The sequence below is a fragment of the Blennius ocellaris genome (genome assembly GCF_963422515.1).
Source record: "Blennius ocellaris genome assembly, chromosome: 8".
NCBI lineage: Eukaryota > Metazoa > Chordata > Actinopteri > Blenniiformes > Blenniidae > Blennius > Blennius ocellaris.
In genome coordinates this window covers 4,041,888-4,056,939 of record NC_137657.1, presented here as the reverse complement: position 1 = coordinate 4,056,939, position 15,052 = coordinate 4,041,888, and the positions used below count along the sequence as shown (strand labels likewise).

The 15,052-nt window shown below is 47.4% G+C and overlaps 1 protein-coding gene across 2 annotated transcripts in view; it reads right to left on the bottom strand.

Annotated features, from left to right (window-relative positions):
* Positions 1-272: 272 nt before the first annotated feature.
* LOC308133601 (low-density lipoprotein receptor class A domain-containing protein 4-like) overlaps positions 273-15,052 on the bottom strand; it is a 225,267-nt gene continuing 210,487 nt past the window's right edge. For both annotated transcript variants that reach the window (XM_080501053.1, XM_080501054.1), the window contains 2 exons: positions 12,471-12,521; positions 273-7,816 (listed from right to left, as the gene is read on the bottom strand). In XM_080501053.1, coding sequence (XP_080357179.1) covers positions 7,205-7,816; positions 12,471-12,521 — 663 coding nt within the window. In that variant the 3' untranslated portion in view covers positions 273-7,204. The remainder of the gene's footprint in view (positions 7,817-12,470; positions 12,522-15,052) is intronic.

Sequence of the window (15,052 nt, the reverse complement as noted above, 5' to 3'; positions counted from 1 at the left end):
TGTTTCTATTCAGTGATATTTAAATTCTGTCATTCTGAATTTGCGATATCGTAGCCGGCACCATTCGCTACCAAAACTGTACTTATAGACGTTTTATATAACTTTACACCGTGTTATAAGTTGTGGTTGTAGTGGTGTTATGAGACAAGATAAAGATTTGAGCGGCCGCCGCTGTAATCACATTACAGAAGCTCGCCGTCCACACAAGGCTACGGGAAAGAAACCGCTGAGTCATCACTTTTAAAGTTTTATTCATTACGCTGCAGTTTGACTACAGCATAAGTACAAGCATAAAATCTTTGACTACAACAGCACTTAGAGCAACATTTTTTCTTTTTTTTCCTTTCTTTTCTGTAAAAGTATTGCAATAACAGACCTTAGGCCTAAAACCTATTACATCACAATTGCTTAAATAAAAAGAGGCAAAATAACAAAACAAAACAGAAATAAAAAAAACAAAAAAAACCCAAAAAGAAACTATTTCTTTTCCCCTCTGTGTGTGGATATATATATAGATCTATACACTGTACGGTGAGCGGATACAGCCATATATATATCGAGATGTGAGCAGAGAGGGCGGGGGAGGGGCAACAGGAGGGGGTCGGTAAATAAAGCAAACCGATGTTACGAGAAACCCATGATGGAAGCAGTCCTATGGTAACTGTGGAGACGTGACGATTCTTATCAAACAGAGAAGAGAAAGAGCTACTTGTCCAGTCGAGTGGTGAGAACTGAGAGACGGAGGGGGAGGAGCCAGACGGAGATCAGTCCGAGGCCAGGTTAGTTATTCTTCAAGCTAGTGCAGGAAAACCAAAACTAGTGAGAAAGCGGGAGCCACGCTCCAGCTCACGGTTTTTTTCTTTTCTGCCCCCCTTTAAATGAAAACTACACAACTGCCACTTATTTGGTGCTTTGAGGAGAAAATGTCGCGTTGCTATGTACATCATCTATAGATAAGAATGAACATGCTCTGCGGTTATTGTACAGTGGAGTTATCTTCGGTACATACTGTAAATAAATGACGGCAGATTAAACGTGACTTTTAGTTTCGGTATACTGTGCCATCGTATAACATCGTAATGTAGAAAATAAACATAAAAAAAGGAATAATAAAGGAGAGAAATGTTACGATAGTTATTTTTTCCTCACATCACATACCGCTACGTTTTTGTTTCTTGCAATTAAAATCTCTTGCAGTGCCGAGTTTGCCCAGCAGGGGGCGGTTACACTTTGGCAGATTATACAAAACAACGGCTAAGCGGAACTTAAAGTAGAATCCGGTGTGAACTTAATCGACCGGGAGCGAGCCTCTTTATTCTGCCCGAACTGTTTTTTTCTTTTCCGATAAAGCGAGTTATAGTAGCGACCGCCGGCAAACGTTATGGAGAAACACAGAGTGATGCGTGATATACGTTCTTCTTAAAAGATTTGCGTAATAGAACTATACATTTGTTAGTTAACCATGGTCAAATAGGACGACAAAACAAAACATGAAAATAAAAACACCAGCCGGTAGCTGAATGACGGAGGAGTATCTTTTCTGAACAGAGGTTACCTCATCCTTATCATAACAGACTATTATTTATAGCAAAATATTATAAGTAGTAATTTGTATTTGTGTTGCCACCATATTCTAAGCGTACTTTGCAAACCAGGTTTTCCCATTAAAAAAAAGACAAAAGCACATTTTCGTTTTTAACTGTAGGCATTTACAAATTTGATGCTGCCTTCTTAAAATTCTTATATTGTCTATACATTATATTACATTATTCACAACATCTTCTTGTGTTTCTACCCATTGGGTAGGATATGTGCATAATATATTCAAGTTATATACAGCACCTTACAAACAAACATAAAGAAAGACAGACTACTGAAAAAAGCACCGTTGGAAGTGAGGCACAACGAAGGTGGGAGCTTTTTGAGTGCAAGTGGGTTCCTATGTCTGCTCCACACTGGCGCTGGCGCCGCTGCTCGGAATCAGGTTGGACGCTTCCTCAGGGAGGGGGAGGGGCGGCGGGGAGGGGGAGGGGCCTCCAGGAGCTTCACAGACCGGAACCGCAAAGCTTCGTCGCCAAAGACTCCGATCTGTCCACGCAGAAAGACGGGACCGGAAAACGGCGGCTTCTGTTGTACTCTGGCCGATCCCCCGCCCCCCCCCCCCTCCCCCGCCACACTGTCGCCTGGATTCCGACCAGCCGCCCAACCATGGTGTGGTCTGTTCAAACATGAACGTTAGGCACCTTATTTACTCACGTAGTAGTAACATGCAAACCTCCTTGTAGAAAACATAAAATTCATCTTTATATCCTCCATTTCACAAGCTATGACTGCGCAGACGGAGAAGCCCAGGAGACAAACGCAAAGAAGGAGGAGGGGCAGGGCGGGGCGTTGCAGGGCAGGGTGGGGCGGGGCATTGCAGGGCAGGGCAGGGCGGGGCGTTGCAGGGCAGGGCAGGGCGGGGTGTTACAGGGCAGGGCGGGGCGGGGCATTGCAGGGCAGGGCAGGGCGGGGCGTTGCAGGGCAGGGCAGGGCGGGGCGTTGCAGGGCAGGGCAGGGCGGGGTGTTACAGGGCAGGGCGGGGTGTTGCAGGGTAGGGCGGGGCGGGGCGTTGCAGGGCAGGGCAGGGTGTTACAGGGCAGGGCGGGGCGTTGCAGGGCAGGGCAGGGCGGGGTGTTACAGGGCAGGGCGGGGTGTTGCAGGGCAGGGCGAGGCGGGGCGTTACAGGGCAGGGCGGGTGTTGCAGGGCAGGGCAGGGCGGGGCGTTGCAGGGCAGGGCGGGGCGTTGCAGGGCAGGGCGGGGCGTTGCAGGGCGTTGAGGGGCAGGTTTCATAAGGGGAGCCACCAGTGAGCCCGACTGCCAGAGGAACTGTTGGCATTCACCAGGACGACTCGTGACCTTTATTCACTGTTGGTAGTTTGGATGGAATGAGAAAATGATTAAATATTGTCACAAAGTACAAAAAGTACATATTTATCGAACGAGCTTTGCACTTTTGGCAAATAAATGTTTTGATTTTAGGCAAAGCTACGTCTTTATCAGTTATTGAGCACGATCAGAGGTTTAGTAGCTGAACCTAAACTTCAACCTTTGAGAGAGAGATGACAAACTGTCTTCACTTCCAGGTGTGGGGATGACGAGTGCTGTTGGAAAACCACTGCAGAGTACAGTTTGCACAATATGACCCCTGATGGACGTTGGGAAAATCTTCGTCTTAAACCCAAACGCAAGACAAGTCGCGTCCAGAGTTGTGATTCAGACCCGAACTTTAAAGGTTTGGTCATCCAAACCGTTTTAATTGTCATTTTACGTATCGACTGCTTTCTACAATTTGCCTCAAACGTGCAATGCCAACATTCCCCCCGGAGTTCTCGTTGGGCTCCATGTGGTTCTACTGCAGACGGTTCACACTCGTCTCTGAGTTTGGGTGGATTGGATGGATGGGGGGGGAGGGGGGGGAGCAGCAGTAGCAACAATAGTAGCAGTAGCAGCAACAGCAATAACAGCAGCAATGTAGTAACATGCACACACACACACACACACACACTGGCCGACGGAGTTGGAAGGTCGGAGGTTGGGCCCAGAAGTCTCCACAGCGCTGGTAACATTCGTTATTGTTTGTTAACGTTCGTCATTGTTTGCTAACGTTTATTAATGTTTGTTAACTTCATACAGGTTTCAAGTTTACACGCAAGAACTCAGAATTTATATTTTCTCTTTTTTTGTCACAAACACGGCGGACCAAAGTGGTTTGGTGGTGTAAAATCTTGTTAGAGAGACATGAGGACTGCAGCTCGGTACGGTTCCAGTAAACTCCTGACAGAACCAACAGTAGGTGCAGGTGGCTGGTTCTCACTACCAATCATTTATTTGTTAACTTGGAGTCATTCTACCAGTGCCTTGCAAATTAAGTGCTTTTTTTTTAAGCAAATGAAGAATATTTTACCAGATGTTTTGCAAATCTGTTTGTTTTCTGACCATTTCTTTACTGTAATCATCATTAGCAGTTACTTTGACCTCAGTATGATTCTGATCATTCAACGATTGAAGGTTTAAACGTGGACTTCAGGAGAAAACTGTAAAAGAAAAAAAGTTTTGTGCTGTAGATTAGTTTTTGTTTCACATCCTGGCTGAACTGTATGAAAGGCTTTAAAACATGATATGTATGTTTTTAACAAGAGCTTCGGACTCAGTCGGTTAAATCTCACTTATACTAATGAATACATTTTGCATTTGAAGTGTAGATAATAAATACATCAAACTGAGGGATTAATTGTAACAAGAGCAGCTCATCAAGGCGATAAAGTACCGAGACAAAAAGACGAATATTAAGTAACCGGAAAGGTTGGTGTTCCGTTGAAACTGTATGAAGGAGCCGAGCTACAATTGAACCTGGCTGGTGTCACATTCTGTCCCTCTAGTGGCGTCACTTTTGCACTGCGGCCATCGTGCAGTTTGTCCAGAGAGACACGGCGCCGAAACTGAATCGGTGCATTAATACGGACCGACGGTCGGATAAAGTAACTCTAAACTCCAAGCCCTCGCTTCATCAATCACTCTGCTGCAGGCACTGACACAACACACCTGCAGGGGGCGTTCAGGTGATTTTCTGTTGTTGGAGAGGACTGACCAGCACACACACACGCACACGCACACACACACACACACACACGAGAAGGGGGCGAGCACGCTGCCGAACGAGGGGCCTCCATCCTGTCTCTACTTTAAAGGGCTTGGCAGACTCTGCAGGGTAGATCGCACTTTTTCAGCACATGGCGGAGGAGGCGGGTGGAGGGGGGGGGGGGGCGGAGAAAGCAGGTGATGGATGGAGAGGGCGTAGCGCGGGTATGGGAAGGGTGTAGCGATGGTGGCGACGAACGCCAACGAGACAAACGAGGCAGAGAAAGCACACGAGCAGAGGAGAAGGCAACGATGAGCAGAGAGAAAGGCTAGATTTTCAAAAAGGTTGCTTGTTTTACAAAAGAAGGACCCTCCCATAGCCCTTTGACTTCGACCGCACACACTTCCCTTCTAAAAACCTGATCGCTGTGCTGACGGGCGCAGACGGGCATCTTCACTCCGTGCCGTCATTGTTTGTGGCTTCAGAGGCGTGGAGACGGAGAGCGGAGCCTCAGGTTATATTTGTGTTTCGTTTGTGGTTGCCATGGCAGCGGGTCTGGGTTGGGGCGGGGCTGTTGGCAGGACGCACCGAGCATGTCGAGACGAAGGGTGATGGAGGGGAGGGCGGGGGGGGGGTGAAGGTATGCAGAGAAGAGAGGTCAGGCGCTCAGAGGTCTGTATTAAAAGATGGACGATCGCCCCCTGGTGGCTGGTTGGTGTAATGTCATTAAAAAAACCCATCTTAATGTTACCAAAAGCTCATCAAAGAAGTGACGGAATACTCCTGAACATGCTTTTTGTTGTTCCAAAATTAAATCCTGCTTAATATAGTCTATCAACATTCTCCTGCTAAACATCCGGGACTCGTCACTGATCTTTAAATAATCTGAAGAAACACTAAATATGTGGCAGCTTCCGTTAAAATGACACGCCAACATCTGAAACTCCCCCTGGTGGTTAATTAAGATGCTAACTTTAGCAGCGGAGAGAAGCGCCGAACTGAATACGGAAATCTTTTTTTTTGCTAACCCGCTCGTCTGATTAGGTTTTAGATTAAAATTCGATGAATGTGTCATGTTTTCAGAGAAGTGTCGTCAATCTTTTCAAACAAGCGAGCAGCAGACTGAAAAGCGCTTCTGAACCGAAACGAGTTCTGTGAATTACTAACTCGTCGAGAAGTTTAGTCCGTCTTTATGTTCAGATTAGGCTGCAGATTGTAGGCGGATGATGAAGACTGCCTCCTGGTGGCTAGCATCAGTACTGCGCGCCCTCGGTTTCCTGTAATTCAAGTTAGATTTTATGAAGCGGATTGTTTTGCTAATGTGGTGTTGGCTGAAGGTCCGGTGGCGAGCAGAGCGTCGTCCATCTTTACACAGCCTTTGTTCGGGGAGCTTAGAGCAGAGAGAGAATGGGCTTGGAGCCGCCGCTCGGTGGACTGTTCGATATGTGACTGTTGGTTTTTTTCTTTGTTTTGCTTCTGTGGAATCTTTTTAACAAAGTATCAGACGATGCGAGGAATCTCCAGTCCAGCCGGCGGCGGTGGCGAGGCCTCCTCTCCTCCCGAAGAGGCTGCAGTGAGCAGACGTGAAGCAAGCGGGACAAGTTGTTCTCTTACTAAGTCACTGTGCCTGTGGTGTCAGCAGACTGAAATGTTGTAGGCTGGGTACGAGTATTTCTTGCAGTATTTCCGATAATAATAAGAATAAAATTTAAAAAAGGATATAAGCTTATAATACTTGTTTTTTGTTTTGTTTTTGCTCCCAAATGTTTAACTAACGTTGGAGCCAAAGTTCAGTCAGTCATTCATGAAGGACCAAAGGAAAAAAAAAAATCTAAACGAAACAGAAAAAAGACAAAAAAAACAAAACAAAACACATCATCATCATCATCATCATCATCATCGTCACATAGCATCATTTCCCTCTTCTCTTTAACAACAAAAAAATAGTGCAACTTTTGGATAACTTTTCTTGTTTGTGTGTTGAATGTTAGAGCGAGTCATCCCCCCCTCCCCCAGTTTGCTTCCTCGTGAACCTTGGCACTAAAAGATTTGGGGGTTTTGTGAGTTTCTTGTTTTGTTGTGTTCTCTGCAAAGTCCTTGATTCTCAGTCCTCGCTTTTGTGCACAGATCCCGGTCCAAAAAAACCAAAAAAAGAAGAAGGAAAGAAGTTCCTGGGGACAGTTGCTGTCGCCCGAGGAGAGAGAGGGCCGAACGAGAGAGAGAGAGAGAGAGAGAGAGAGAGAGATTCAATCTGTGCTAGCGGTGTGTTTCTTTCTGGGGAAGAAGGGGAGAGAAGTGTGTTGCAGAGTGAACGTCAGAAAGAAAAGGACAGGAAACGCCTCTGGGTTCGTCTCTTTCCTCGTGTTGTAGCTCGGGTTGATTTTAACTTGTGCATGGGAGTGAGGACATGACAGAGAGAGAGAGAGAGAGAGAGAGAGAGAGCGAGGACATGACAGAGAGAGAGAGAGAGAGAGAGAGAGAGAGCGAGCGAGCATGTTAGAGAGACCACTGCTTACAGGGGACCAGAGGAGGGGGCGGGGTTAAAAGAGACAGTCTGGGGGGGTCGGCCCCTCCTCTTTTCTTCACACCAGGTCCTCCGGTTGGCCGTCCTTGGCCTTGGCAGGTACAATTGTGCTTTCTGATTGGCTCTGCTGCTGGATCGTCCTGCTCCCCGGCCCCCCCGGTCTCCCCACCCTCTGGTTATTGCTGTGCTGGTGTAGAAAGAACGCTGATCCAGGGTAGTGGCCCATCACCTCGCTGTAGGCCGGCGGGGGGCCCTCCATGCGCCCGTGGCTGCTGGAGTTCGCCGCGCTGATGCCCGAGTTGCTGCTCGGCGGCCTCGGACCTCCCGCCCCCATCCCCCCTCCGACGCCGCCCCCGCCGCCGCCGCCCCCCACCCCTCCCAAGCTCCCGCCCCCTCCCATGTCGATCAAGTCACTGTCGTAGATGGTCCGGTTGGGCGGCGCCCGCACCGACTCGCGATTGAGCTCCATCTGCTGCTCGGGGTCGCGCAGCTGCAAGGTGCAGGGCCCCTGGTAGGGCGGGGGCTCCTCGCCGTCCGACAGCGAGATGGTGGGCGGCAGGTCGATCTGGTGCTGCAGGTATGGGTAGGTGGGCTGGAAGCGGCTGAAGCGGTCGCGCTGCATGAAGGAGGGGGCGGTGAAGCGATCCCTGGCCTGGGGGGCGTATAACACCTGCAAGGAAGACGAGGAAACACAGTTAGTGAAGAAGAGTGAAGAAATGATCCACGAGATGTTCTGGACAATGAGGATGGAACCGCCGCTTTGAGGCGGTCAATAGTCTGGTCTGGTTGGAAACGGTCCAACACGACACACGACAATGACTGAAGTCGACCTCTTGACCTTGGTCCACTCAAACCAACAAGATTGCAGTGTGAGGCTCCGTTTATACAACAACGTTTTCCATTGAAAATGGAAAACTTTGGTTGCATTTTGGAGGTCTGTTTACGACAACAGCCTCCAAGGTGGAAGTTTTCCACGGAAATGGAGGGGATAAAAGAAACTTTTCAGAAAAAAAGAAAAGAAAAGGTTGTGAATCCTCCCAGTTTAGACTGAATAAACACAGACACTCATCAGGGATTAACATCTTAACATGGAATATTGCCAATGTCTTCAATATAAAGCAGGGATTTACAACATCTCCCCCCAGCCGAGACAACATTGCTGTCCTACCAAACACTTACATTTAACTTTTATATATCGTAACACGATTCAGAACAGAACTGGAGCTGGTCTCTATTGTGAAATGAAACAATGATTCAGAGAAAGCAATCATCGTTTTAACTAATAGAAATCACTCAATTTTCCACGTCTGTTTAGTTTAAATGAACTGGCGCTGCACCAGAACCATTTGAGGTTTCATCCCCAAAACATCCATTTATAAAAATGAAGTAGAAAAGTGAGAAGGTATTTCAAAGATGAAACTTTTTTTTTCATTCCTCTTCTTGATGTATTGTCCTCCCGGCCTCTTCGTGACCTTGTGTTCCTTTTTGCGCTCACATGTTGCCGCCGCACTCCGTCTCATCCATCACTCTCAGGACGTCAGTATTGACCCCATTTACAGCTGACCTCAGATTCTGTTGCTTTGATTGGATTTCAGTGGGACGCAGTCAGACGTCCGGGTGTCAACCAGCCGCTGAGGGACGAGGGCCTGATGGGCCTGATGGGCCTGATGGGCCAGACCGGCTGCATGTCCAGGGACTCAATGTGGCCAAATACAAAGAGAAGCAACAGGAATCCAGGGCCGACGAGACCGTCACCGCAAACCCCAATACCCAGAGAGCAACTGCCACAACATAGTACAATTTCAGGTGGATGAAAGATCAATGGGTTTAACTGTTTCTCAGGGAAGTGAAAACTTCGACATTTATTTCTGTAAACTTAAAACATTTGAAGTTAAAGCAAATGTTCTTTTTTTCATTTCAGGAAAGTTTCACAATTACACAGAAAGTTTTTTTTTTTAAATGTGCTCAGTTTAAACAGAAACAGCAGAAATAGTGAAAGCGATGTAGTTTTCATGTCGGGCCACGAGTGAGAGCTGTTTGGTTTTGTAATGAAACCACACACACACACATGCAGAGAACAAGTATTTCAATGCAAAGGGTTTGAATTTAAGGCTTCATGATGTTCAGTGAACATGTGATATGAAACATTGCTATGGAGTATTTTGAGGACGACACGATTTGTGATACACACAATAAACACTCACACATATGAAGTTAATGTCTCCATGTTGGTTTTGGTCCATACAAGACAGGGAATTATTCCTACTATTCCTATATAACTCAATCAGCGATATATTGACCTTGTTCTGTTGATGTTCTCACACTTTGCACAATTTTGTAACAGATAACTATTTACAGAGGATTTTCATGTTACAGAAATGAAACAAGTGGAAACAAAACAAAGTGGAGGGCCTCAGATCCACAATGTGATTGAAAAAAAAGGGAAAAAAGGAGAAAAAGATGATCCACTACAGCAGATTTTCACCTCAATTAACTCTTTGGACTGTGTGAGGCTCATTCGTTCCTCACATTTCTAGTCAAACTCCACACATTTGTGTTGCGGCAAATCGTCATCAGAAAAAACTTGTTTCAATTAGCCGCCGCTCTTTAATAGTCAAACTCTACTGATGAGGCAGACCTGGGGAGGGGGAGGAATGACAGATTGGGGCATGTGAAATGGATCGAGAGAGAGAGAGAGAGAGAGAGAGAGAGCGAGAGAGAGAGAGAGAGAGAGAGAGAAGATTCTGAAGAAAGGGGAGTGAGATAAGGAGAGGAGGAGAAGAAAGAGCCATGGAGATAAAGAGAAGAAACGGAGAGCCAGAGACAGAAAGGAGCAGGGAGAGAGAGAAAGAGATAGACAGATAGACATACGGATGAAGGTGGGGGGGGGGGGGGGGGGAAGGTGTGGAGCTGATAGGGGGAGTGGAGCGCAGCCGAGCAGGGCAGCTCTCAGACGGCTGTCTAGACAGTGTCAGGGGAGGTGCTGCTGATTAATGACGCACCAAAAACCATCCAACCCCCCGCCAACACCGCCACCACCCTCTGTCACGCACACACACACACGCACACACACACACACACACGCACACGCACACACACACACACACACACACACACACACACGCACACACACACACACAGGTCCCTGCAGCTCTCAGCCACCCACGCCGGCTCTCTGGGGTTCGATGGCTTTCAGCTCCGTTCACCAGCACCTCTCCTCCCTTCTCCTCTTTTTCCTCCAGCTTCACTTTTGTTTACATACGAGTTCTTTCTGTTACCCTTTTCGTTTGGCCTGGGTGCGTTAAATGCGAGGCCCTCCGGCCGCCTCCGGCCCCTCGGCAGCGCCCTCACACTCCTGCCCGCTAACCTGCTAATCACTGGAGTTTCGGCGACGTCTCTGAACTCCCCGTGTTCTCCCGGCGCGCCCTGCCTCGTAAAGGGAAAACATTAAAATAAAAATCTCCTCCATCTGGCACCGATGCCATTAGGCAAACAGATCACCAGTCGCGCCGAGTGTGCTGGCATTTGTTGTTCGGTTCCTGTGTTCACAAGCGTTTGAGGACGGGCCAATTTGCGATTCGGGACATTGCCAGACGTACCCGGGCAAAGCACACCAGCTCCGATTCCCGAATGATCAAATATTTACAAGCGACCAAAATGCAAATGTCGGGATCTTTGTGCACCCGACGGCATTCCTGTAACCGCGGAATGATTGTACAGGGGCAAGGCCTGATAAATAAGCCAACAAAGAAACAAAGGGGAGCAGCGAGGAGACAGAGACGTCTTTTATAGCGGCGTGACTGAAGCATGGAGACGAGACAAGAGATTCACGTCTGCTTTGTCTCCGTCTCATTCCGTAATGGAGCTCCCTCCTTCTCCACACTGATTGTTCAGTGAGCCACACTCATCATTTACAAGTCATTTCCACAAACCGGTACCGTCTCAGTCATTTCATATCACACGAGCAGGGCCAGAAAAAGCCAATCAGGTTTGGCAGCAGTGCAGTTGAATGGCTTCACAGCGCCGGCAGTTTGTTTAACGGCACCACAAGACAAAGAGAGCGCTTCCTGTAAAACAGCAACCAACATAAACAAGAGCGCAGACTCATGGCACGTATCCACCAGGTAATGGAATCATCAAAAGGAGGGGAAAACGACAACCGTCTCGTCTCTGCTCTTCTGTTTCACAAGGTCCAGACTATATTTGGCTCTGTGTTCATCAAGCTGATGATATAATGAAGATTTGGGCTTCCAAAGCCTTTTTTCTAGGAAGCCTCCCTTCAGATAAACGACTGTCGACCATAAAGCCAGGAGCTGCCAGAAGCCGCCCTCTCAAAGGTAACGCCGTTTCTTAGGTTCTTCATGGGACTTGTGGACAGTCACTGCAGTAACAGTCCAACTTGGTCACCTGTTCATACAAACATGTGTGTTCTCCTCTTGTTTATGTTTAGAGCTCTGAGTGTATGTCTGTGTGTGTGCTTTCATTACGAAAACAACCAACAGCGCTAACTTGTGGCCTGACATGTCCACTCCGTCATTTCTGCTGTTTCTGTGTAAACAGACTAAACAGGAAACTTTTCGATGCGTTTTCACTTGAAATGTCGTGGTGCAGGCGAGGCCTTATTCTGCAGGGTTTGGGTTTGAGAGGTTTGAGTCTTGATGGTGTCCAACATTCACCCCTTCATGAAGTCACTCAGTTTGTGTTGATGGCTGTTGAGCTTCGTCGGGGCAACGTTCCTTCTATTCCACACCTTCTATACCTGAAAATGGTCGACTTTGGCATTTATTTTCAATGACCACGGCGCAAATCCGAAAACGTCTTTTCTAAAAGACTCCATCGTTGAAGAGAAGAAAAACACAACTTTTCTGTCAGCAGAAGTCCTCCACATTTGCTCTATGTATCATGTTGACTGGATTCATCAGCTCTTCTCCAACAAAGTGGCCATTTACTGCACCGTCAGCTGCAGGGGTGGAGACACTATACCACACCACAAGCTGACTGCACCTGTGACACCAAGAAGAACATGTGCTTTCATTTCAGTGGCCTGGCCGCTAACACGTTACTCCCATTCACGTGTGTGTGGCAGTATTTATTAAAACGTTAACGTGCAAATCGTTACTGGAAACTGAAAAACAACGGTCTCGTGGTGTAACGTGGACAGCTTCTGCTCTTCATTATGCTTCTCTCAGAGCTTCTGGGGTTGGTCGTGTGCTTCGTAGTGGTGATTGGAGGAATAATGATGAAAAGGTGACTGGACGTTCCACACAGAGATGTCTTTATCTGACGCTAAGTGTGATGAGGAGTGATGGCGGCGGCGGTCTTACCTCCGAGGCACCTTGTCGTGAGCCACCGTCTGAAGGCCACAGACACCCATCCTACACACCGGCACAAACAAAGAGCAAGGCCAAGAATTAAAGGTACAGTGTGCAATATTGTTAAAAAATCTTCAAACTAAACTAAGAACCAAGCCACATTCGTGACGTTATTCCAGAAGACTAATCGGGTGCCGCAGTGGCTCAGTACTGCCTCCTAATGCACAGGAATCACTTATCACTTTCCCACAAGTATCTACTTGGCCCGACTCGACTCGACTCGCCTTTGATGCTTTTCCATGTAGTGTTAGTACCACGTACTCTTGTGGTACTTGCTACACTGAGGTTCCAAGCGACCTGAGGCGAGTAGACGATGTGACGTTAGCAGATGCCGATTGGCCGGCGCATGATGACACAGATGAGTCAGGAGAGCATCTCATTCATCCCACCATGTTTTAAACGCGATCAAAAACAGAGACAGATGCAGCGACAAGGTGCAGGCGTTTTTTGTCTGGTGGTGACCAGAGGATTCCAGAGCTTGATGGAGCGACCCGCTACGAGCATCGGGAGGTCTAAGAGCAGTGGACACCACCAGTGTTTTGGATTAACTGGTTTCCCTGTGAACTGGTGACCAGCTTCCTCGAGCGTCCCCTTTTCAAAGCAGATGTTAAAAACCTGACCAAAATCTGTCGCTGTCCTGGCGAACGTCGTTTAGCCACGTTTCCATCAAAGTTTAAAGAATCGTACCGAACTCACCAGTTGACAGGAGCACAAGTGAAACCAACACACCAGCTAGTGAAGCACATCTTCACAATAAAGCAAAATCATAACAATCCACATTTTGTAATATTAATAATTTGAGCCGATATCCAATATGGAGTTGTAGCTCCACTCTTGCAAATGTGTTTTCGCTCTGCACCAGGAGATACAGACTCTATCGAGGGTGATTGCTCTTGCACGATGGGGAAAAGCTCTCATGACTCCACCCAGGCCGCCGAGGCACTATATTGTAACGGAAAACCACCGAAGCCGAGCCGAGTAGGTACTAGATGGCCAATATATTCAATATACTGGATCTTTAAAGACAAAGGACTGTTAATACACCTGTCTGGAGCTTCTTACCAGCTTCACAGAGATTTTTCCACCTTCAAGTTATCAACAAATGTACTAATCTGCTGTGGATGTTTTTCCTTTTAGAGCTCTGTTTGAACAGGTAGGAACTATTTCACTGAAACAGCTGCAGAAACCGACAATCATGATGGCTTTGTTGTTTGTTTCTGCCTGGGATGTTTTCTGATGCCACACCATTATTAGGCTGATGAAACAAACTTTTCTACTCGAACCAAAAAAAAAAAAAAAGATGAAGAGCGGAGCGGGAAAAGAAAACACCTAAAAAGTAACAACTTAATGAGGACACAGAAGATGAAACGGCAGCAGGGAGAAACAATGCCTGATGGCTTCAAATACTAAAAATCCTGCCCCGCTCACGAGCGACGACAACAAAAGGCAGCCGGCTCCCGCCTTCAAAATAGGAGAGAAGTTACAACAAAGGAATGCGACTATCAAATAATTGCGGCTTCCCTTCGTCTGCATTTGACTCGGGGATCTTTTCTCAGACGGCGCAGTCGACGATATTTAGTGGGGGGGAAAAAAACATGAAAAAAAGAAGCGAACATGCAGAAAGTCTGTTTCTTTATGCGTCTGTTCAGGGTGCAAAGGCCATCAGCAATTCTCTCAGAAAGCGCTCGCTTCCTCGGGGCTTTGTTAGCCTGTTGCCGTCTGATGTTGCATTTATGGCACTTTCTTCTCCCCCTTTGTGTTTGCTTCTCTGCGCAGAACGCCGCCTTTGATTGGATGCTGCCGATCGCAGAGTGACAGGAGGAATGAAAGAGACGAGATGAGGGATTAAACTAACTCAATGTAAACAACCTGAGACGGGGCCACCGGGCTGACAAATCACTTCCAGATGCAGGTTACAAGCTGAGCACAGAGTTATGTGCAGCGGACGACATCAGGAAGCTGCCGGCGTTTCATCCCCCCCCTGAAACAGGACATGATGATACAGGGCTTCAGAGTGAGGGGCCGTCCTGGTGGGGACCAATGAAACGTCAGCGGCAGCAGCAGGAAGAACAAAAAAAAGAGAAAGAAACACAATCTGGGGCAGTAGGCCTCCCTGTGATTGGCTAAATTCGTTGAAATACAGGGCATGGAAACACTATGAATGTGGGCTCAGTCAGTCTGTTGCAAAATGTACTTTGTGCTTGTTGAAGTCAGGATAGATCTTCTAGAAAGATCCATCCAAACAAACACGACTTGGAAATGAATGACCTCACTGGGGCACAACTCATTTCAAATCATTTGGAGATGTTGGCAGGCCTGGTGGGCCAGGAAGATTGTCGCCCGGTGGTGGAAACCTGCACATGACCTCCCAAAATCTCACCGGCCGAGGAGCTTTCTGAACATCTCATACATGAAACTGTCGTCAGCAGCAAAAAATTACCAACCAATCAGCTTGTACAATTCTGAAATCGGACAGTTTGTCAAAAGGAAGCTGCTAATGTGAGCCGCTGGTGGCGGCCAGTGGATTTGGTGTG